A 22,503-nucleotide genomic window follows, 5' to 3' on the forward strand; every position below is an offset into this window, starting at 1 on the left:
ATGGAGCTTCCATACTTCCCTTCGTCACTTTGTTTAGGTAGGAACATGTCCAGTACTCTGTGCTTCCTCATAACTGTACAAGTGCAGGAAAGACAGAATCAGGACCTGTATGTGGAAACAAAATACTGATTCTCCTCCTCCTATTTTTATACATTCTTTAATGCTCAGCTGGTTTCTGAGTTGCTTCCTTGAGCAAACCATCAGCAAACTACCTAGGCTGTCTGGTGAGGCTGTCAGTGCTAATTCAAGTGTGTGGAGCTTGAGATAAAAGCAGAAAGCCCAACAGAAAAGCAGAAAGCAGAAAGTGAACCTAAATCCTTCAGTATATCTTAGTACACTTGTTAAACTTAGCTCACGTGGTAGGGAGTGTGAATTGGAAAGTATCACTTAGGATGCCTTTGAATGTTCTAAATCTGAAACATGAAAAATGAATCTGAATCTGAATTATTTTTAAGTAACATATCCAAGGGGACTTGATTGGCTTACCAAATTTGTAGTAAGTTGTGCAGCTATTTCTCTGTAGGCAATAATTCCGTTTTGTCTTAGCATGGTCATGATTGGTTACATGTTATGGTCCAATGACTATTTGATAGGCTGGGTGATAAGACCACGGAAGACTTCATTATGGAAACTATTTAAAGCATCCAGCTGAGCTGCGTTTTAAAAAAATAATAAAAATTCTGGAGCTATTGAAGACTATGGATTTCCAATGGATTTAAATCTGACGGTTTGGAGTTGTTATAGATTTCTTTTAACTTAATTACATCAGGACTTCAGTTTGAATTTTCTCGTTTTCATTTAGACATCAGGGAACCTACATGAGCTGTCTATTACAGATGCCATCAGGGTAGGAAAACGATGAGCTGGAGTCAAGACTTCTAATAAGCCTGCACAGCCTGTACTCTATGCAGCTTCTCTCCTAGGGAAGGGTGAATTCTAACATGGTGAAAACACCGCTTAAAGCTTGCTTTTGACTACAGTATTCACACCTATGTCATTTGTATATTCTAGTATCTGTGAAAAGCTTGAATCCATTGTAGTCCTGCCATTGATGTGGAGTATTTAACAGCATCCTCTCTCATTTCTGCATGTCTGCCTACCTTAGTAACGGTGGTAGCAACCTAAATTGTCTATGACCTTCTCTCTGCTCTTGTCAGAGGTTCGAAAGTTAGTAACAGTGAACCAGTGGCAGACCCACATCCTATGTGGATGCAAAGACCTTGCCTATGTTTGGTTGTCCTAGGAAACCAACTAGAAGTGGAACAAAACAGAACAACTACAGCCCCTGCCAAAAAAAGGCTCTTAAAACCCCTTCATTTGTCAGTGTCTTAAGAGAAGGTCGGAAACCTGCATAAAAATTACGTTAAAAAAATAGTACAAGAGTTAGTTATGAAGTAGAATGTCCTCGGCTATTGAGATTATGTAATACATTTCAAATCACAGTTAAAAAGCAGAAACTGGTGTAAAACAGAGCCAAATTCTATTCCTTACAAGAGATCTGTGTGAGAGGTACACAGCAATTACCAGTGTGTTGAAGTAAAGAAATGCTCATTCATGCTGCAGACTGCCAGTGTACCCAGTGAGTTACAAAAGCCCACTCATGCTGAGCACCCTGCTTGCTCAAGAAAGCTTAGTAAAATTGTGTTCCTCAGCCTTGAGTTCTCTCTGCTGCCCTTCAAGCGATGAGTTTTGCCTTTCTCTGTGGGCTTCCCTTTGCTTGAAAGAAAAGTGGGTCTTAAATGAAAATTCTTGTGCGATTAAGGCAGTTGTAGTTTTCAGACATGCTGACAGGTCAAATTAAAGCTCGCGTGAATATGAGGCTCCCTCTCCTTGCTAGATTTGAACTCACTTGACCTAACTTGAGATAGGTAACATTTTTAGTTTTTGATTAAGACACAGCTGCAGTAAATGGCACAAGTTGTTGCCAGTCAAATAAGAATGAGGTAGAACAAGTGTGCATGTGAGGTTCATAATATTCAACTAAAATGAAAGCTTGTTTGCCTCTCCCTTTTGTTCAGTGTCATGTGAAAGTACAAATCATGTTCAAAAGGCTACTAATTTCTCTAATACACAGTTAATATTAACAGCAGTAGAAGATTAAGGGCAATGCTTTGCCTTCAGCTACACTGTTAGATGAAGAGCATTGGAGCAATTAGGTCAGTGACCTAGAGCAGAGTAACTTGGATAAGAATCTGGCCCCAAGCAACTTGTCCGGGGCCATACAGTTGGTGCCTTCATCTGTTAGATCTGTTTTCTTTCGTTGTTAGTCTTGGAGACATAGGCAATTTCACCGTCTTGGAGGCAGCTGTACTTGTTTATTCATCAGAAGAGAGAAACCTCATGCCATAAGAAGCTCCAGATCACTTCCTGCTCCAAAATCTGGCCTTTAATAATCAACTGTTTGGGAGTCTGCATGCAGGAAAATGTCATTCTCTGTTTTCCAGCAACACAGTACTGAACTGCTGTAATACTGAGACAGCATCCTTCCAAAAATACACCACAAAATGGGTCTGAGTGCAGTCCAAAGTATGGTTGTACAGAATTTCATAAGGATGCATAGATATCTGACAATGCAGGCTTCTCCTGCTAAATGAACAAGTTACGTATGATAAATTGATCTGCCTCTGTAGTAGTGTTTCTGGTGTGGCAACTACCTCTCAAAATCTGAATTTCTTATTAGTCCACATGCAAATTCTAGCGCATATAAGTGGCTGTATAGTTCATTGTATTTTTTAGATGACATTTAAATTAAGCTAGAAGATGGTTTCGAGCTGTTTACATCCCTTATTACCTTGTTTCTCTTTCAGCAGCTGAGAAATGCTCATTTTAATTAAAATTTGTTTTTAAAATGCATCTTGCAGTCAGCACATGCTGAGGAGAGCCACTTACCACCCATGTACAGTAAGTTTGCTGTGCGGAACAAAACGGGAGCATTACTTTAATTAGTCGTAAATACTGTGGTGGCTTAGTGTTAACAGATTACTATGATGTCCTGTTTGATTTCAAGAAGGTGGGGTTGCACTAGCCTAGCTCTAGCTCTGATGGTCAGGGGCCTGAAAACCAATGGTTTTTAAGTAGAATAGAGTAGTGCAGCTGGAAGAGACCTTCAAGGATCATTGAGTCCAACCCCCTGACTTCTTCAGGGCTAGCCAAAGTTAAAGCATATTAATAGAGGACATTGTTCAAATACCTCTTGAACACTGACAGGCACGGGGCATCAACCACCTCGCTAGGAAGCCCATTCCAGTGTTTGACCACCCTCACAGTAAAGAAATTTTTCCCAATATTCAGTCAGACCCTTCCTTGGTGCACCTCAGTGCTGTTCCCATACATCCTGCCATCGGTGAGCAGGGACTGACACCTCTCTTTGCTCTTCCCCTCCTCAAGAAGTTGCAGAGAGCAACGAGGTTGCCTCTCAGCCTCCTTTTCTCCAAGCTGGAGAACCCCAGTGTCCTCTCCTTATAGGACACACTTCCCAGCCCTTTTGTCAGCTTTGTTGCCCTCCTCTGGACATTTTCAAGTATTCTGACATCATTTTTATGTAGTAGAGACCAGAATTGCACATAATATTAAAGGTGAGGCCCCACTAATTCTAAATATAACAGGAGAATCCCCTCTTTTGACTGTCTGGCTGCGCTGTGTTTAATGCGCCCCAAAATGCAGTTTGCCCTCTTGGCTTCCAGGGCACACTGCTGGCTCATGATGAGCCTGCTGTCAGCTGCACCCCCAGGGCTCTTCCTGCTGAGCTGCTCTCCAGCCACTCGTCTCCCAGTCTGTGCCTGTTCCTGGCATTACTCCATCCCAGGGGCAGCACTTGGCATTTTCCTTTGTTGAACTCCATGCGGTTTCTGATCACCCAGTACTCCAGTCTATCTAGATTCCTCTGCAAGGCTTCTCATCCCCTCAGGGCATCAACAGCACCTCCCCGTTTAGGATCATCAGCAAACTTGCTGAGGATGCATTCCACTCCTGCCTCCAGATCATTGAGAAAATGTTGAACAAGATTGGCCCTAGAATTGAGCCTTGGGGAATACGGCTAGCCGCTGGCTGCCCGCCAGGTGTAGTCCCATTTAGTATAATCCTTTGAGCCCTACTGTTGAGCCAGTTCATCACCCAGCATAGCCTGAACCTGCTTGGACAGTTTGTCCAGAAAGATGCCATGAGGGACAGTGCAAGGCCTTACTAAAATCCGTAAAGATTACGTCCGCCACCTTCTTTTCACCCACCATGTGGCTGACCATATAATAGCTTTGTTTTTTAAATATCTCCCAGGAAAATCTTCTCCATACCTTTTCCAGGGACTGAGTTCTCTGTATTTTCCTGGCTCTTCTCTCATGCCCTTTTTGTAGATGGGTATAACATTGGCTAGCTTCCAGTCAGCCAGGACCTTCCCAGACTCCCACAATCTTTGGTAAATTGTTGGGAGGGGTCCAGCTGTAACATATGCCTTTTCCTTCAGCACTCTGGGATGAATCCCATCAGGCACCGTGGACTTGGAGATGTTGAGCTGATACAACTCTTCGCTTATAATTTCAGTGACCACAGATGGAAGGTCTCTGTTCCACCTGTCATGGTCCTCCAACTGAGGTGTGGGCAGCCCAGCGTCTGTCACAGCAGCAGTAGCTGAAGCCACTTTTGCCACACTGCATTTCTCACTCTACAGAAGGTTCCAGAGAAGCCTTTTTTAGCTTCAGTGTGACAAGGTACACTAAAAACACATCTATAATATAAGCAGCCTAAGAGAACTTTAGTGGGAACAATATATTGGTATAAACCTTTTTGTTCAGAAGAAAGGGTGAGGAGACACTCATAGTTGTTGGTGGTTGTACTCAGTCACAGCTCATCTGGCCAGTTCGGTTTATTCATTTTTGCTACTCATAGGTCATAAAAGGAGATCACAGTAATTCTCAGCTCTCTACCATGAAGATTAGATCAGTCCTTAGATCATGGTAAGGTCAGGAGATCTGCATACTTTGGAGGAGGGGGAAAAGTAAACATAGCGTGTGTATCATTTTAGTGTCCTACAGTTTTGCTGGTCCTTGGTGAAGAAATATGTACCCACATGATTATTCACAACCTTCCAGTTGTGCATTTTTATCTGATAATGAAATGTCTCTTTTTTCTTAATTTCCTCTTACAATTTTTTAACATGGTGAAAATGAAATTTTGTGTGCACCTGTGTGTGTTTAGCTTAGCATTTTAGTAACGCGCCTCGATTTACATGTAAGAAAAATATAAAAAGAAAGCAGAAAAAATAGGGTAATAGGGGTCCAGTCTTGTGTGTACTTTCCAGAAACATGAAGGTATGCAGTTATAAGAATTGTCTTCCGAAAGTATCCATAAGGCGTTGGGAAACTGAAAAAGGATTCACATCATTTTCCAGTTTAGTACTCAGTCTGTCAGAAAGCCACTTTTTTTTTTTTTTTTTTTTAGGCTGCTATTGACATCCTGAAAATGTTGTTTAGTTTGGATGAGTTGAGTGTAAATACTAAATACTTCTAAGACATTAGGATACCCAAGAAAAATTTAATCTCAGTGAATGAATGAGGTCAGCCTTGCTGTATTAGCAACTGCACAAAGTTTTGCTGATTGGACTTTTGGTCAGGTTTTGCCTTAGGCTTCGGGTTTGTGAAACTTATGAGCTTCCACGATTCACTGTCATCTTTAGATATGAATCATTAGATATTTGTAATCAAGTATATATATAAGTATTATGCATGAACATCATTGCAAGTAGTATGTATAAAATCTTTCGCATGTCAGTCTGTATTTAAATCAGAGAACACATCTTTTGCATAAAATTTATTCCAGGTGTAATTCCACAGACATCTATGGCAGGAGTGAGTGTTGTTCCCATGTTCCTGCTTTTTTCTTGGTACTGTATCTACTGTCATTTTGAAGTGTCAGTGAAATGCTTGGGTTTTATTATTTTTAACTTTGAAGGAGTATATATGTATGGCCCAACAAACCCACTTGCGAGAATTTTGTGTCTAAGCCAAAATTTATATTCCACAGAAGTGTTATAACAGGACTATTTGATTTCTGCTTTCTAATGATACTGACCTTCTCTGTACAGATGTATTTAATTTCCTGTTTAACCTCATGTTGCATTCAGTGTCTGCTGAGAGAATGTTAGACCAGAGCCCTTTAGTTCTGATGGCATAGTCATAGTCCAAAATATATCAGTGAAACTCTCTATTTGCTGCTGCTGGCTGTCAGGTCTGCCACACTTGTGCTGTGTATTTCCCGTGGTGTTAGTGGAAACATACCCCTTTGAGGAAGGTAAGCCCCTGACATCCCATCAGCCCAAGATCTCAAAGTGTGATATTCAAGCACTTTCACTGAGGGCAGACCAACATCCAAGCTGAGTTAGTATTCATGCGGATGGCAAACCTTCAAGACTGCTGAATGCTTTTCTTTCATGATACGCTTTCCTTTGGTTGCTGTACTACACCTCTTGTCAGGCAGCAACCGAGTCTCTGAGCTGTCTTCGTGCAGCGAGAGGCTGCTTGTGGAACGGGGTCTCAGTCCTGTAGCTGGCAGCAGGCAGTGAGAAATGATGCTGGGGAGAGCGGGGCACTGCTCAGTGGGAACTAAGCCTGCACATTTGTTGCTGTCAGTTGCAGGACTGAGGTATTGGTCTGATCCTGATGTGAATCATGGGACTGCTTGTGCAGGGCATTTGTTCTCCATGGGAGAGAGAGGAAGAATTGAGCCTTTTGTAAGAGTTTTTACCAAGAGAAACTCCTTAATGCAGAAACTAGAAAATCTGTATCGCTTTCATAAACTCTTTCAGCTTCAAATTTCTGCCAATGGCTAAGTAACCCTTGTGGATATCACCCAGTGAAGTCTACGTAGGCACAGTTTTGGGGTGCACTCACTGCTGCAGAAGCTGGCTGTGCTGAAGGGTCAACTGTGCTCGCAAAGTCTAGGTTTCTTCTCTTCGTTTTGCAGTGTGGAGTATTGCTGCTGAAGTCAATGGTGTAGATTAGTAGGAAGGAATTACACTTTGAGTTAAACCAAGTAACAAGGGAATCTGAATGTATAACGAACATTTCCAAACCTGTCAGTAAATATAGATATATTCTTGTTATAAATAATACTTAATTTTCAGAACTTAACAAAAAAAAAAATTGGACAGAGGAGTGCACGTTATCTTACTAGAAAATGCACAACACTAGTGTCAGACATGGGGAGGAAATGAGGAGAAAGATTTAGAGACGTTTATTCCTCTAACAGGATTTATTGAGACAGGCATTCTCTTTTTATTTAATGTGGGAATTGATTTTACAAGGATATATATTTAGAAAATATTTTAAAATATGTTTATATAAACATAAAAATCTGTGTTAGGAGTTGGTTTACCAGGATTCTGTGTGAAAGAGGGGGAGAGGCATTTAAGAGTCTGAGACAATTCACTCATTTTTTGTACAGGAAAAGAAGCACAGATACTGAATAACACATAAATATTACTTAGGTGGCTACGGCTAGCAAGTTGAATTTTGAAAAAGGATTGCCATCCTGGAGAAGTGTCACTGACATGGCCTAAGAAATACCTGCCTTGACTTGATCATTTTATAAATGTTGTTGTAGTTGTATTTCCTCTATGTGTTTTTGTTGTCTCTTAAGCAAGATGATGCAGTGAACATTGAAACTTTTGAGATTCAGGTTAATTAATTTGCTCAGTAGGGACATATTGTCACAGTCCTGTAGAACAGTCTTACATAGCTAGCAGTTGGACAGAGCCCCATTCATTTCAAAGCTGAGAAGAAAAACATGATATTATATGTATGATGAAATAAATTTAAAGTGTGTAACTAATATGTAATTTCCTGGCACTTTTCCTGGCATTTTTGGTGGTTATACAGAAAGAAGAATTCTCCCTCCTATTAAATTCCTCTCCCTTATTTTTTGAGGAAGTAACGTACCTCCACACTAAGTTAGAAAATTCAGACTGAATTTTAGTACTCAGTGTCACACATAAGCAGTTCTCTGGAATCACGAACTTAATGTTTTGCCTTTATGGAGCCGATATATAACCGATCAGCTGATCTGTCAACACAAAGAAAGCTAGAAATTTTTCAGAACTCATAAAAATGTGTCTGGTCATTCTGCGCAAGTTGTTGTATCTAAACGAGTTGTTTTCAGTCGATAATACCAGTCTCTACTAAGAGGATTTTTTACCCCATGGTACTGATGTGCTCTTTTTCACGTTGATCCCTCTCATCAAAGATTTCTACTTCAAAAGGTCATAGCTAATGCCTCTCATTGTATTGGAAATGTTGATTTGAGAAACACACTTTCTGTTTTCCCTAATGGATATATTTTAATATCTAAACCAGGTGACATTAAAAAAAAAAAAACAGATTTGTATCATAAGGTTTTATTTGGCTTTTATTGTGTCTATTACATGTGTTATTGGTATCTGTGTATAATGCATACCTGATCTTCTGAGACTGAAAACTTCACTGTATCTTGTATTTCATTCCTTTGTGCCTCTCCTCCCCGTTTACCTATCTCGGGTTTACAGATATCCCACCAGAATGTATTAAGAATCCAGCTTTAGCTCTTAATTTTCTGCTAGGTGGGTACGATCTCACCTTGCTTTTTTTTTTTTTCTTTTCTTTTTTTTTCTTCTGGCTTACAAACCTTAGTCTTGTTTCCTTTGATCAAATTCCTAGGTTTTCCTGGAGCTGACACTTCACAGATAAATCTGCTGGGGTTACTACCTTGAGTGTCTTTTTAAAGACAGTGCTCTGCGTGACATGGAGCAGGGAGTTGGCCCAGATGGCCTCCAGAGGTCCCTGCCAACCTCAGCCATTCTGAGAGTCTGACAATGCCTTAGCAGGAAACACAGTCAACAAGAGTTTTTAAAATGATGCAGGGAAGAGCCATTTTATCGCTTTCTTCTCTTTTCTGTTGGTTGTTCTCCGGGCATGTTTGAGATCTGTGACATAAAGTGCATTTACATCACTTCAGAGATATGTAACGTTCCACCATGACTTAGGACAGCTTTGATTTTGGTTGAGTGATGGTTTGAACGTGCCCCTCCCTTAATTCCAAAGTCTGCTTAGATATTTACAGTTTTCCCATGTATAAAATGCATATTTTTTTATCCAGATGTTGGACAAATGTCCAATGCCTTGAAGAAGAAATAGCTTTATGAAAAGCTTTCTTATATTACTTTGCTTGCTGTTCTCCCTAGTATCCAAGTCTGCGTTACAGATAGAGAGTAGTATTTTAGATATGTTTTTTCATCCACAATTAGTAAAGGGAGGCTTTCTCAGCTCCAGCAGAGAAAATGATTTCACCTGGCCCTTCCTTCTTTTAATTTCTCCAAACTTATGGACATCGTTGCAGCTGAATGACTATTTCATGAGTTCACTTCACACTGAGTACAAGCAATTGCACTCATTATGGCTTCAATACCTGCTTTTTTTTTTTTTTTTCCCAGTTGATGGATGCCTATTATGTCATTGTATTCAGGCATTTGCAAGTTCTGTTTTCTGTGAATTTGTTTATTGACTGCTGGATAACTTTTCATGCTTTCACAGTGCAGCCAGCTACATAGTTAATGCTGTGAAAGCTGGCATATTAGTATTATGGATGGAGTTATGGGAAAGGAGGCGTGATTTGATTGCTGAGTACAAATCAAGTGAGTTCTTGAATGCTTAGGAGTCCTACTGCAGCCTGTCTGGTATACAGACTTTGAGCATGAGCCCATCTTTTTAGTGCTTCCAAATAATGAAATAGAGTCATAATTTCCACATGCAGTGTCACAGGAATCTGGAATCAGTGTATTATTTTATTGGTCTACTTACATAAAACTTACTTATGGGAGCTGTAAATAGCCTTAAAGGATGGATTACAAATTAGTCCTTTCAGGATTTCTTTTGTGGATAACATAAACAGTTTGCCTGAGAAATGAAAAAGCAGGCAAGTATTACCTTGCCCTGCTGCAAAGTTCTGCATTTTTAGAGTGAAGGAAAAAGAATAATAAAGTATGCTAAAATTATAAAAATTCAGTGATTGTGAGGGCTCAGTAACTACCAGCTGGAGATGTGTCCAGGTTCTTCCCTACCGCTTGCCACTGCTGCAGATGTCATGGTTCAGCAATTTGGTTTGAGTGATGAGGCAAATAAAAAAAAAAATCCTCTTCCAAATATTTTCAGCATAGACTTACCAATTTCTGAGTCTTATCATTTGTCTCCAGTAAGGACAGATGAAAGCCATGGATGTTCAATGGGAATTTTCTGCCTTTTTTTTCCCATTCAGAGATAATTTATGTACGTAGAGGATATAATGAGGATACTAAATTAAGTGTGTCTGTGTGTGTATAAATAAAATTGGTTTGTTACCCATTTGCCAGCATTTTGGCTCAGCTGCAGCAGTGACTATCATGACTGCTTTAAAATTGATTAGACAATTTAACTTGCAATTTAACTCTGGATATGGCAGAGAGAGATAAGCCTGTGAATAGGAGCATAAAACATGAATATTGCATTTCTTCAGCTGATCTCAGTAAAGCTAGCATTTTGTATATATTCTTTGGCTTTGTAGAAATTTAATGTCTTATGCTTCCAGTGTGACCTATGCACACGAGTGGTCTTTGACTTTTTATAGGGGTCAAGAATCACTGAGCCCTATTGCTTGTTATAGAAATAAGCTGTTTTGTTGCTGTTGTTGGAACAGAGGTGTTTCTGCAGCACACAGAGATGACATGCCTAGTTGTTGTTTTTTGGCAGTGAGACCAGGTTTGTTTCACTACTAGCTTTTGTATAATTTTCTGCCTGAAAGAAACCAGAGAGCAATGTTTCTATCAAGTCCTGCAGTGGCACCCACTGTTGAAGCAACATGAATGCAAAACAAAGCAGCTATTTTAATTGGAAGCTGATCTGTTTTAATTTGATATGAAGCTATTCAGAGTGACATTTCCTATGCTGCTTCTGTTTTCAATTCCTGTATGTATTGTGATGTTTCATCAAAGAAAGATGAATTTAGCCTCAGTGAAGTGGGAAGACGATTAACATGAAAGCAGCTTGTTCTAAGGCCTTCTCCACTTATTTTCATATCCTAACAGTACTAACTTCTTGTCAGCTGGACTTTTGGATGCTTTAGGGAAAATATATTCTATTTTTGAGTAAGTTCAGCTGTTACCTGTGCTTTTAGTAGATTTCCTATTTCCCAATGTTTTCTGTTCTTTAATTGATGCTGGTATAAGGAAGAAATGGTTTGAAGTGGATATGCTTTCCAGTATGAAAACCAGTTCAAACCATTTACCAAAGCACAGGTGAGAAAAAGGCAAGGTACAAATATGTTACCTTGTTAGTCAGCTGTATCTGTGTGTGGGGAAAGCTGGTCTAGTACCTGCATCCTTGGTCATTGCCAGGTTCCTAATACTGCCTGTCAATTCAATGGCTTTTGACATTCAGAACTACACAATTAAGTATGAAAATATACATATGCGTTACATATATCACAGATACTTCATATTCTAAATACAAGGGAAACTGGAATATTGCTTGCTAGTGATGACTGTGAGATGCTTTATTTACTTCATATTCTGTTATACTCTGTCTGTATTTCAAAATCTCTAAAATTATTTTTTCCACTTCCAAAGAACTTTAAAGATTTCAGAGAAGTTTTTATTATGGATTTTGTGCAATCACACACACACACACACACACACACACAAAAGATAGCTTTGTACTTAGTAATGTGAGTGGTTTTATTTTCTCAAGACATATTAAAAATGTTTCTAAAAATTATCTGGAGATATTTTGATAAGCATTCATTCAAGCTATTTATTCACTTTTTAAGTAAAGGAAGTATGATTCTGTGGTTCTATGGATGAGGAGCACAGACATCTAAACATTACTTCCAAAAATTATATAGAAAACAGTAGCCATTTGTGGGAGCACTTTTGCTCTTTAACTGTCATGAGTGTGCTCTGAAATCTTTTTTCATCTTGGTTACTTCAAGTCAGTGGTCATTACTGCTTTGCACATCTCCTGAAGTTTAAATTACCTGGGCCATTTATGACGTGGCTAGAGCCCAAAGGTGCGGAGTACACAAGATCAGTTTTGAAGCGAAGTTGCGCATTGAAGTATCATGGATATATATGGCAGCGTCTGTGCTCATGTCCTTATTCAGTCGTTCAGTGTGCTGGGATCTGAGTCCCTCCAGCCTTGCTCCTGGAAGAGCAATCGTGTTACTTTTCAGTGTACCTGGTAGAGCTTTTAGTCATTTTTCAAATACAGAATGCTTACAAAACAAAACAATGCTGTTTTCTCCCTGCTAGCTTTCTGAAATCTCATGGAGGGAAAAGCATGTACTGTGTATTTTGTAGGAACAGAAAGCCTTCAGTAATGACTGGTATTCCTGAGTCTATTGCAGTCAGTACAGCTGTTGAAAAAGTCCCTGTGTCTGGAACAAATAGCATAGCATTTTGAGGAAGACCACACACTTTCTGACTTGGATATTGATTAAAAAGGGGTGGGGGTGATGGGGGGGAAGGCAATAAGATGTTTAAAAAATAGAAAACATGTTGGTTGTAAATATATCAAATGAAATAAATATATCAAATGAAACAAAAATAGAAAAGTATTATTATTGGTTCTTTAAATCATCATCAATAAAATTACTTTGTTGTAATACCACCTGGTGGAAATACATGGATTTCTCAGGCACTGTAACTGAATTTCGCGTATCCACGTGGAGAATTCTGAACAGCCAGAACAACCTGAACAATTCCTGAACTGAGGTGTTGATGTAGCTCTTTGATAACATACGCTGATAGGTTGAAAAGTCCCTAATGATTTACAAGTCACATATTTTATTATTATCACTGATTGGATCCCGTTGTGTCCAGTTTTTTATCAGTTATGATGGACGTGTATAATACTACCTCTTGCTATACTTAGATGTGACTAAAAATAATTCTGATAATGTGTTCCCCACACATCTCTGGTACAACTGTAGCATGAGTTCCCTGCTTTTTACCTCTGGACACAATTTGGGAATTTTCCTTAGTTTTTTATACATACTTTTTTTTTTTCTCCTTTGTTTCTTTCTATTCTTATTTAAGGATGGGTGGGGTTTTTGTTCTTTTTTTTTTCCCCTGCTTCTTCATTCCTTCTCTTACATCATTTTCTCTATTTTTTTTTCTTTTTACCCACTTATTTTTCTCTTGTCTTTCAGGTCTTTTGTATTGTTTGCTTGCTTTTGAATTGTGTTTTACGTAGTACAAGATCACCTAATGTTTCTGAGTTATAATATTCACTGGATGCTGTGCAACAAGGTTGCCCTGGAACTAAGGGAAGACCTAATTTTGGTACCTGTGATGCTTCTAGGGAGTCAGTGGACATTTGTTCATTATATTCAGCATATATGCACTTAGAGATATTAGAAGAAAAAAAAAAACAAAACACCCTTCCTAAGGAAACTGCAGGGGGTATCAACTGGGCAATAGAAAAAAGATAGGAAAATGACGCTAGTGTATATGTCCCTTTTACTATGGCTCAATAAAATGACCCCTTTGTTATTTGTTTCATTGTGGAGGAGAGTATTTTACGTATGTGTATGTATAGAGATCATCTATAAACCTTGAGGAGGGTGGTTTTACTTTGTGCTTGAAAAATACTTTTAGGACACATGTGATTTCTATTTGTATTTATTTCATGGACAAGTATGGATAGGGCCATTATGTTAACTGAACTGTGGACATTGCCGGCATCTTAACTAATCATTGTAGCACCAGAAAACTTCAGATGTTTCTTTTTCTCAAACTGTAACTGCACAAAGTTGTGATATTAGCCAGTCTATGAAGCCCACTTGTGTGTTACTAGTGCTTGTTCATATGAGGAATGCCATCCCTTTTCAGTATTTCTTGTCATTCAAATTGAGGCTTGCATAATTATGCCTTACCATTGCTTCTAAGTACCACCTATGAGATTTTGTTACAGGCTGTTCAGAGATATCATCATATAAGACTACAGAAAACAGAATCTAGTAGGACTTCAGCTGATCATGCTTGCTTTTTTATGCAGGGAATAAATCACAAGATAGTGGGATTGCAGAGATGGAGGAACTTCCCGTCCCACACAACATCAAAATAAGTAACATCACGTGTGATTCCTTCAAGATTTCTTGGGACATGGATTCTAAATCCAAGGATCGCATCACTCATTACTTCATTGATCTCAACAAGAAAGAAAACAAGAATTCCAACAAATTTAAACACAAGGTAATTTTCTTTTAAAAATCAAGGTGGAAATGCATGACTTTAAATACATGAATCTCAGTGGTTTATTAACTGATCAAAACCAGGTATAGGACATCTGGCTAAGGTGGGTTTGATTAATCTGACTGGCAATATTTTTTTTACATAGAATACCTCCACTTAAACCTTATGTGCATGTACACACAAACACATTTGTTTCATAGAGAAAGGAATATTACCTTTTCTATTTCATTTGAAACTAAAACAGTTTTGGAAGCTGTACAATTTATTGTAAGACAGACATTTTTATTCCTGACTAGTTCTTAATCATTATTTAAACAATTTATGTTTTCTGTGCCTGTCCTCAATCAGTGACAGACCCATGATGGCAATACATGTTGTTTCAACAGAAGTGTCAAAAATTCTAATGCACTTCTAGGAAGGCTTCCAGCAATCTTAGGTTGCAGCATTCAGCACTGTGACCTGAATATTCATCTGGCCTCTTTCCTTAAACCACTGATGGAGAGACATACTGAATGTATTGCCGAGTCTATTGTTATCAAATACAGAAAAATTTGCTTCGACCTCAAACAGTTCAAATACTGAGATGTCTACAGAAACATGGAATGAGATAGAAAAGAAGATTAAACACCACAGTCATCTGCAAATTAATTATCTGCAGTCTTGGCAAGATCCCCAAAAGATAAGGTTTGCCAAGGCACAAATTACCATCCAGACAAATATGAGAGCTCTAATTTTACTAACACCTAAACTACTCTTAGTGTATAAACCAATGGGACAACCAGAAAATATTACTGCAAATACTGTGAGACTATTTTTCTTGTGACCCCTGTTCATAGCATGTGTGTAACCTTCCATTTATGCTTCCTTATTTGAGTTTTTTGGTTGTTTTTAACATGGTTGTAAATAGCATGTTCATTAAGCATAACAAAAATCATTTACTGCTTTTTGAATCACTTACTGCTATTTGAAATCAAGGATTTCACACGTTTGGCCAAGATGCTGCAGTTGCTAGGAAGTGGTACGCAAAGCACCAAATTTAATGTTATAATAGTCTTTACTCTGATCCAGTTTTAATTGTGGTAATGAATGATTTGTTTGTGTTTTTTTTTCTTACTATTAGTACATTTTGACTGGCAGCCTTTGAAGTTCAATTCCCATTCCCATTTTATGCTGCAAGAATAAATATGCCTTCCACTATAAATGTTTACTGAGATGGATTTGTCTTAATTGTTTCATTTTATTAATTTATATGTTTTTCATTTATATGCATACTGGTGTTTAAATTGTAAAATTTGTTTTTGTAAAAGGTAGAGCCACTCTAGCAGACCAAATGCTAAATTCTCTTAAAAATCTTTATTGCAGTGATGAGACTAGTGTTAAAAATGAGGAAAAATATTTGTAGTAATATTAAAAACCTTACTTAGCATAAGGGTCGCATGAATGTCTACAAGGGCCTGTTTCTCTCATGGGTGATAAGCTCAGCTATTTTGTAACTTGTAGAGAGTTAGTGTGCTATATGAGATGGTTGTGAGCCAAAGTGAGTTGGGATGTAGATTTAACCTGGTAAACGGATGCTGTACTTCAGTAAATGGTGTTTATTTCCTTCTGGAAGAGCAAACGTGAATGCTTTATCCTTTCAATGCTTTTTCTGTTAGCAAATACATACTCAACTTGTTTAGGGTGCATATTGTTTTATTATGTAGGACTATTGTTATATTTGGGAAGGAGGAGATTTGTAGTAGTATGTAAAGACTAGAATATGGATGTATGATTATTCCCATATAATAGGTAGGGAAATGAGGCTCAGATATGCAGCAAAGCTAGGCATGCTGAACTCCTGCATTGCAAGTCCTACAAGCAGACTTGGCAAAGGGAAGGATGAGATGAAATGGAAGAAAGCTGAAAATTGAAATCAGCTTCTTTAGAAAAGAAAAGGGATTACAGAATAGGCAGGCTTCTCTTCCCAAAAAGAGTGAGGTAGTATGACTGGTATACCAGTATAGTGGTATACTGGTTTTGGGTGCCACAGTGTAAGAAGGAAATAAAGCTATTAGAGAGCATCCAAAGGAGGGCTACAAAGATGGTGGAGGGTCTTAGAGGGCAAGACGTATGAGGAGCAGCTGAGGTCCCTTAGGTCCCTTGGTTTGTTCAGCTCAGAGCAGAGCAGAGCAGAATACGCCCAGAGAAATTTCAACATGAACATTTTTTCCTGAGGTCAGCATAGTGATCTTATAAAAAACAAACAAACAAAAAAGGTTTTGCTTAGAAAAAGAACAATAAATTAAATTTATGAAAAGCATCATTCTTCGCTTCCCCTTCCTGTTCCCTCTCCCCCTCCCCCTCCCCTCCCATCCCATCCCATCCCATCCCCCTACCCCACCATGTAAGAGAGAAACTCCTCTAAGTGATGTTGTGGCTCTGCGTGTTCTGGCCTCTTCTTGTGCAGTTCAAAGAGTTTCCCGATGCACAGTCGGGGAGGTAAGGCTTTGAGCCATGGGGGTAATGAGGCTTTTAATGTTGTGTGAACACCCAGAAAATTAATGGGGGCAAAAACCGCTACAGTGTTATGGGCACAGAGAGCAGACCCAGGTGGAGTCAGTTTTTACCACAGCCAAAGAAAAGATGACAGGAAGACTAATGAGTGGAACTGTAGCAGCTGCTGACTGCATTAGCATTGGTAAATCCAGTTCAGTGGGATGCCTTTACAATGTAGTTCTAGGGTGGTAACTTTAAATGTCACTCCACCCCCCCCACCCAGTATTTTTTTTCTCTTTTGTGTATTATTTATTTCAGAATACAGAACTGAGTACTTAACGTAGAAAGTTTTCTCCAAGATGTTTGTAATTTGATTTAAATGAAAATTAACATAAAAAGAAACCAAAATAACAACAAAATCTTACCCTTGATCATCAGTCAATCACATTTCAGTTTTGTAATATCACAAGCTGCTAGTTTTACAGTTTTTTAATATAGAAACTGAAGAAAAATGATAAAAAGAGATTTTTCCATAATAGAAAATGTTCAAAAAAAAATCTTCCATGTCTTGCTTACAGATCATGAACAGAATGAGTCTACTTTCTGTTTCTTTTCTTTTTTTTTTTTTTTTTTTCCTTAAGGGTCTGCTTTGCTAGAATTTATAGGTGGGTAACTATTGACTAGCATTTATATGTGGATAGCCATGGATATTACCTAAAATGTCTACTTCTTGCGTGGCAGCCATCTTACTGTTCTGTGGTTACTGGTAAATGTTAAAGAACAAACACCTCTCACTCTCTCACAGCTTCTCAGCTACACTGTGTAGAGAGTCATTCAACTTCACTGTGAGTCCTTTTGCCCACAGTTCTAGTATAAATTGTCCAGTTCATTTTTAATTCCCCTTGGTGGTCTGAGCTGCAGGCTTTGGTGCCGCAGAAGCTAACTATTTCAACAACAAAAAGTAGCTATACTTCTGTATACCTAAAGTACTAGGTATACTTCTGTGTTGCGCTATCATGGGATGTGCTGACAGAACACCTGAAATGTGGGGAGCAAGAGGTGTGACGATAAGCAGAGAACATCTAGCTATATGTTCGGTTTGTTCTGGCCATTCCCTGTGCATAAGGATATTTTGAAATATGTATAGTGTGCAAAGTTGCTCTGCAACATGTTTGATTTTCTCTGTTCAAGGTGGAAGATATCAACAGCAATATAGGTGGGCTCAATGACTGCAGGAGGAATCCTGCTTGGTTGCACTGAAAGAAAAGCTTGTCAATAAGAGCCCAAGTAGTACTTAAATTAAGATGCCCTTGTGCTCTGCTTGCATGCTTAAGCATAAATGACCTTAGTCTGAATTGTGTGTTTGGGCTATATATAATGGTCTGTATTCGCGTGGAACCACAAATAAACTCATATGTGCCAGTTACCAGTGTAGCTTTTAGAGCAGACCTCAGGCCATTGTCCTAGGCCGCTCTTAACTTCACTGCACCAATGGATTGTGAGATGTAGTTAATACTTACACAGAAGAGCCAAGGGTTGGGGAGTGGTGGTGGATCGGTTTGGTTGTTGTGCTGACTTTTTTGTGTTGTTGTTTTTTGTTGTTTTGTTGTTGTTGTTGTTCCCATCAGGATGTACCAACTAAATTGGTTGCCAAAGCTGTTCCTTTGCCTATGACGGTCCGTGGGCACTGGTTCTTGAGCCCAAGAACAGAATACACAGTAGCAGTGCAGACAGCATCAAAGCAAGTTGATGGCGATTACGTTGTTTCTGAGTGGAGTGAAATCATTGAGTTTTGCACAGCAGGTAATGTTGCTGAGAAAAGAACACACCATAGGATGTATGCAATTAAGGCTAGCTTTGTTGCATGAATGGATTAGCCATCTACCAGCGTGCAGTAGCTTGGTAAGCTTAATAGTTACATTTGGAAACTGCAATACTAGCTTTAGGCTTTGTATGCACTCTGGTTTGATGCATTAATGAGAGGAGGGAAGCAGCTGCAGTGCCCCTTTGTGTTTCACAATAGCTTAGCTGCCCAGAACTGCTGTGTCTTGTACCATTGCTTCTTCCGAACCAGGAAAGGAGATTGGTGAACTGCAGTGGAGCAGGGCCACTTGTGTGCCTCCTGTTGCCTGCAAGCCCCAGTGGAGAAAAGACACTGGCAGCTCCCTAACAGACAGCTTGCTTAAGCCACTCTGCTGTTCTCCCTTCTTTGCATGCTGCAAAGCCTGAGTACCACCAATACCCTGTCTCAAGGACTAGTACATGTACCTTTAGCCTGTCATTGATTTATAAACGTAGTCTGTTGGATGAACATCACCTAACGTCAACATGGCTGCCTGTGTGAAAGTTGAGAGCTGTAGCAAGCTCTCTATGAAGCCCATGTTGGTTGAGATGACTTAAGTCAGAGGGCAATTCTGAGCTCCTCTGCACTTCCCAAATACAAGGAAACCACCTCTAACACAAGGAATCCCAAGGTGAGAGTTACCAGAGGCTTGCAAAGTATTCATGGGGAAAGGAGTGGGGAGGATCAAATATGCACGTTCCTGCCAATTGTCTCTAGCTGCTGCTGGAAACTGATGCCGAGCTTGATAGCTGCTGTGTGATGTGAGGTATGTTATTTAGACTCTGTTCCCAATTATGTCTGTAGTTTTTGAAGACCATTGTGTTTTTTCTCCCCTCTTATACTAGCAGATTTGTCTTTTTTTCCTCAGATTATTCAAAAGTTCACCTAACACAGCTTTTGGAAAAAGCTGAAGTGATTGCAGGCCGTATGCTTAAACTGTCTGTTTTTTATCGGAATCAGCACAAAGAATACTTTGATTATATCAGGTAAGAAAGTAAGCATATGCAAAATTGTTTGGCAAATTACGGTAGTAATGAAAATAAGTAAATGGAGGCAACCGTGGTAAAGCTGGAGCAGAATGTCTGTGCACTATTGCCAGTTCAGAAGAAGGGAAAAATAAAAGGTAACTAATTTCTTCCACCTTGTCTTGTTCAGCACTTTGATTAGGAAATAAAAGGTTGTGTTTTAGAGCAGGAATTTAAGTACTCACAGGGTCTCCAGCCTCATTAAAGTGCCTATGATATTATAAGTGTTTAGTAGCCAAATACTGCCATTGTATTAAGAAATTCACGGTGAGATGGCTAATAGTATGAATGCACAATTGTATGTATCAGTAAGTGTTTGCCTGTACATAAGAGTTCTATCTATCTCATGTATTTGCTCTGCATATACAATCACCCCATTTCTGTGCCCAAATGGCGTAACTGGGGCTCTGTAACGCAAACCTTAATTTACAGATCATGTTTGTGTGGGGAGGAGGGATGTTTAGAAAATTTGAGAACACTGTGCTTCAGTTGGAATGAATAAATGGGATAGCTGGAGGTAGGTTCCTTATTCCTGCATGGAGAGCCAGTGTGACCTTGCACACACAAGCAGAAGCACCATTACAATAGAAAAGACGACATTTCAATGGAAGGAGTCACAGCTCACGTACATGACTGAGCAAGAACAGCCACCACGCAGCAGTAACCTTCTGCTGTTAGAAGAACGTGGTTGAGAGGTAAGTGGCGTGACAACGTCTGTTTCAGCACTGGTGCTGGGGCTGCTCCTGTGCTACATAATGCCAGTTTTAGGTGCGTTTTGCATTATTACCAGCATAGAACTATTTTTTTAAAAAAAACTGGTGAAGAAACAAAATATTCTGTAGGTCCACCTCCAAAAAGCAGAGTCTAATACCCTTGGAAATGTTCCTCTTTGTAGTCATGAGTACATATGGGATTCTAGGATTGTCTTATATATTCCAGAGCATGGGGTTTCCTCCTTCCCTTGTGCTTTGGGAGAATTACGATGTTGCACATTGATAGAGCTGCATATTCAATGGAGGTAGCAAATTAATTGCATTTTAAGGTCTCTGAGGACCTAGTAAATCTACTGCCATCTTGGACTAGGACTAGATACCAACGAAGGGAAATTCCTGTGCTGTTTCTGATTCTCTTACAGCTTTATTTTCAGCTGTGTAATCATAATGTGCCCGCTCTTGTGTTCACAGAGTTTTAAGAATTGCTACTGAGGTACATTTGTAACTGTGGTTTTGGCCTTTTTCTGCCAAATGTGATGCTTTAATTGATTGCACTGTATCTTTTCCCTCCGTCTTCTTATGGTGTTTCTTGGGTTGATACAAATGAAGACTAAATTTGTTGTCCTTCTGTTAGTGAGTTAAAGAGCCAAAAGGCTGAGTTTTGCCAGGTCAATATAAAGCTAGGATACCTGTAACTGTCTAACAGTGGTCTTTTCTGATCAGAAATGTACTAACGTGGTTGCAAGGGTTAGTCCTGCAAGGCATGCTTCTGAATGGTGTGTTAAAAACCCTAATCACAGGATTCCTTTTAGGAAAAATTCCTTTGTCATACCATTTCTTCCAGTGGCCTCTGTGATATCATAATTAGTAAATAAGTTTTGAAAAAGCTTATAGGGTAGCTCTAGTAGTACCAATAGCCAATGAGCAACTACCCCTAAATGTAGGAATTTGAAATGTGAGTTTGAAAGTAGCACACGTCACTGCTGCTTCCCTCGTCTGAAAGTACAATAGAGCATCTCAGCTCCCTGGGGAAGAGTGACCTATAATTAGCATAATTGGCCACTGGATGTCAGTATCTTGCCACAGAAATAAAGCTGCAAGCCTGTTTTCTCAGGTTGCAGAGAGAGTGGTTATTCAAGTTGATTATTTTTTTTTCCTTAGCATTCACTTCAGTCATAATATACCAATTGTATCTCACTCTCCTCCTCCCCTCCCCTGAGAAGCCCAATGTTTTGTATAATAGGGCTTGAGACAATAACTATTTGAATAGCCCAGAAAAACCTCTGAACTTTAACTTAACTATAAATTAAGATATGCTTCTGAGAAGACTAGAAATAATGAGGGGAGGGGAGGGGGAACACCCAGAATTGGCAACATTACTGTGTTGTTGATTAGAGCTTTCTTACATTGTTATTTGTATGGCTGAATGTGTTTGCTTTGACTGCTACCTCCAGTTTAACCGGGTAAAACCTTTTCTCAGAGACAGCACCATTTTACCTGGAGTTGTTGCAAATTTAAAAGAGAGAGAATAAAAACTGTTCTCTCTTGCTTAGTTTCTCCTCTCCTCAAAAAAAAAAAAAAAAAAAAAAGGGAGGGGAGATGTAAGACTCTACAACCCCAACGCCTCCTTAATCTGTCAATGTGTATGAATGCAATCTTTAAGGGTAAAGGTCTTTAAAGGTAAGGTTTTTTTTTACAGGACTTAAAAGAGGGAATGTTTCAGTTTCTGGCATTAAATGGTTGCAGGTGCAGAGATAGCCAAGATAATAATACAAGATATAAATATAAATACAAAATATAAATGTAAAAGAATAAAAATGTATAAAACATAATATAAAAAAAAAGAATAGTAGATATCAGACAGTATGTTTCTTCCTATAATGTCTCTGAGAAACATAATTCAGAAATAACTTTGGCAGCTTTCCTACATGAACTATATACTGCCTATACTAAAAATATGCATTAACTAACACTAGGTTCAGCATACTGAGATTCACTTGCACTTTTCAACACGTGATTAAACTGAAATATGTTTATTGTTAGAATTTTAGTGGCAAGCTGAACAGATCAGCTAATGGAAGCTAGTGGTGCTTTGGGGACTTTTTTGGTTTGTGCTATTGTTTGCCTTCTTTCATATAATACTGAGCCAGCTCACAGCTGACAGAGCAGGTAGACTGGAAATGCAATTTTTTTCCCTTGAGC

At 39.0% G+C, this 22,503-nt stretch overlaps 1 protein-coding gene across 10 annotated transcripts in view; it reads left to right on the forward strand.

Moving 5' to 3' along the window:
• The window catches only part of PHYHIPL (phytanoyl-CoA 2-hydroxylase interacting protein like), a 128,634-nt gene that overhangs the window by 104,681 nt on the left and 1,450 nt on the right, over positions 1 to 22,503 (forward strand). For 9 of the 10 annotated variants that reach the window (XM_040563674.1, XM_040563677.1, XM_040563668.1 and 6 more), the window contains 3 exons: positions 14,049 to 14,245; positions 18,349 to 18,523; positions 19,432 to 19,549. In XM_040563674.1, coding sequence (XP_040419608.1) covers positions 14,081 to 14,245; positions 18,349 to 18,523; positions 19,432 to 19,549 — 458 coding nt within the window. In that variant the 5' untranslated portion in view covers positions 14,049 to 14,080. Of the gene's footprint in view, positions 1 to 9,591; positions 9,656 to 14,048; positions 14,246 to 18,348; positions 18,524 to 19,431; positions 19,550 to 22,503 lie in introns of those variants that run through there. The other variant, XM_040563672.1, reaches the window with a different exon arrangement.

Source organism: Cygnus olor, chromosome 7 (genome assembly GCF_009769625.2).
Source record: "Cygnus olor isolate bCygOlo1 chromosome 7, bCygOlo1.pri.v2, whole genome shotgun sequence".
Taxonomy (NCBI): domain Eukaryota; kingdom Metazoa; phylum Chordata; class Aves; order Anseriformes; family Anatidae; genus Cygnus; species Cygnus olor.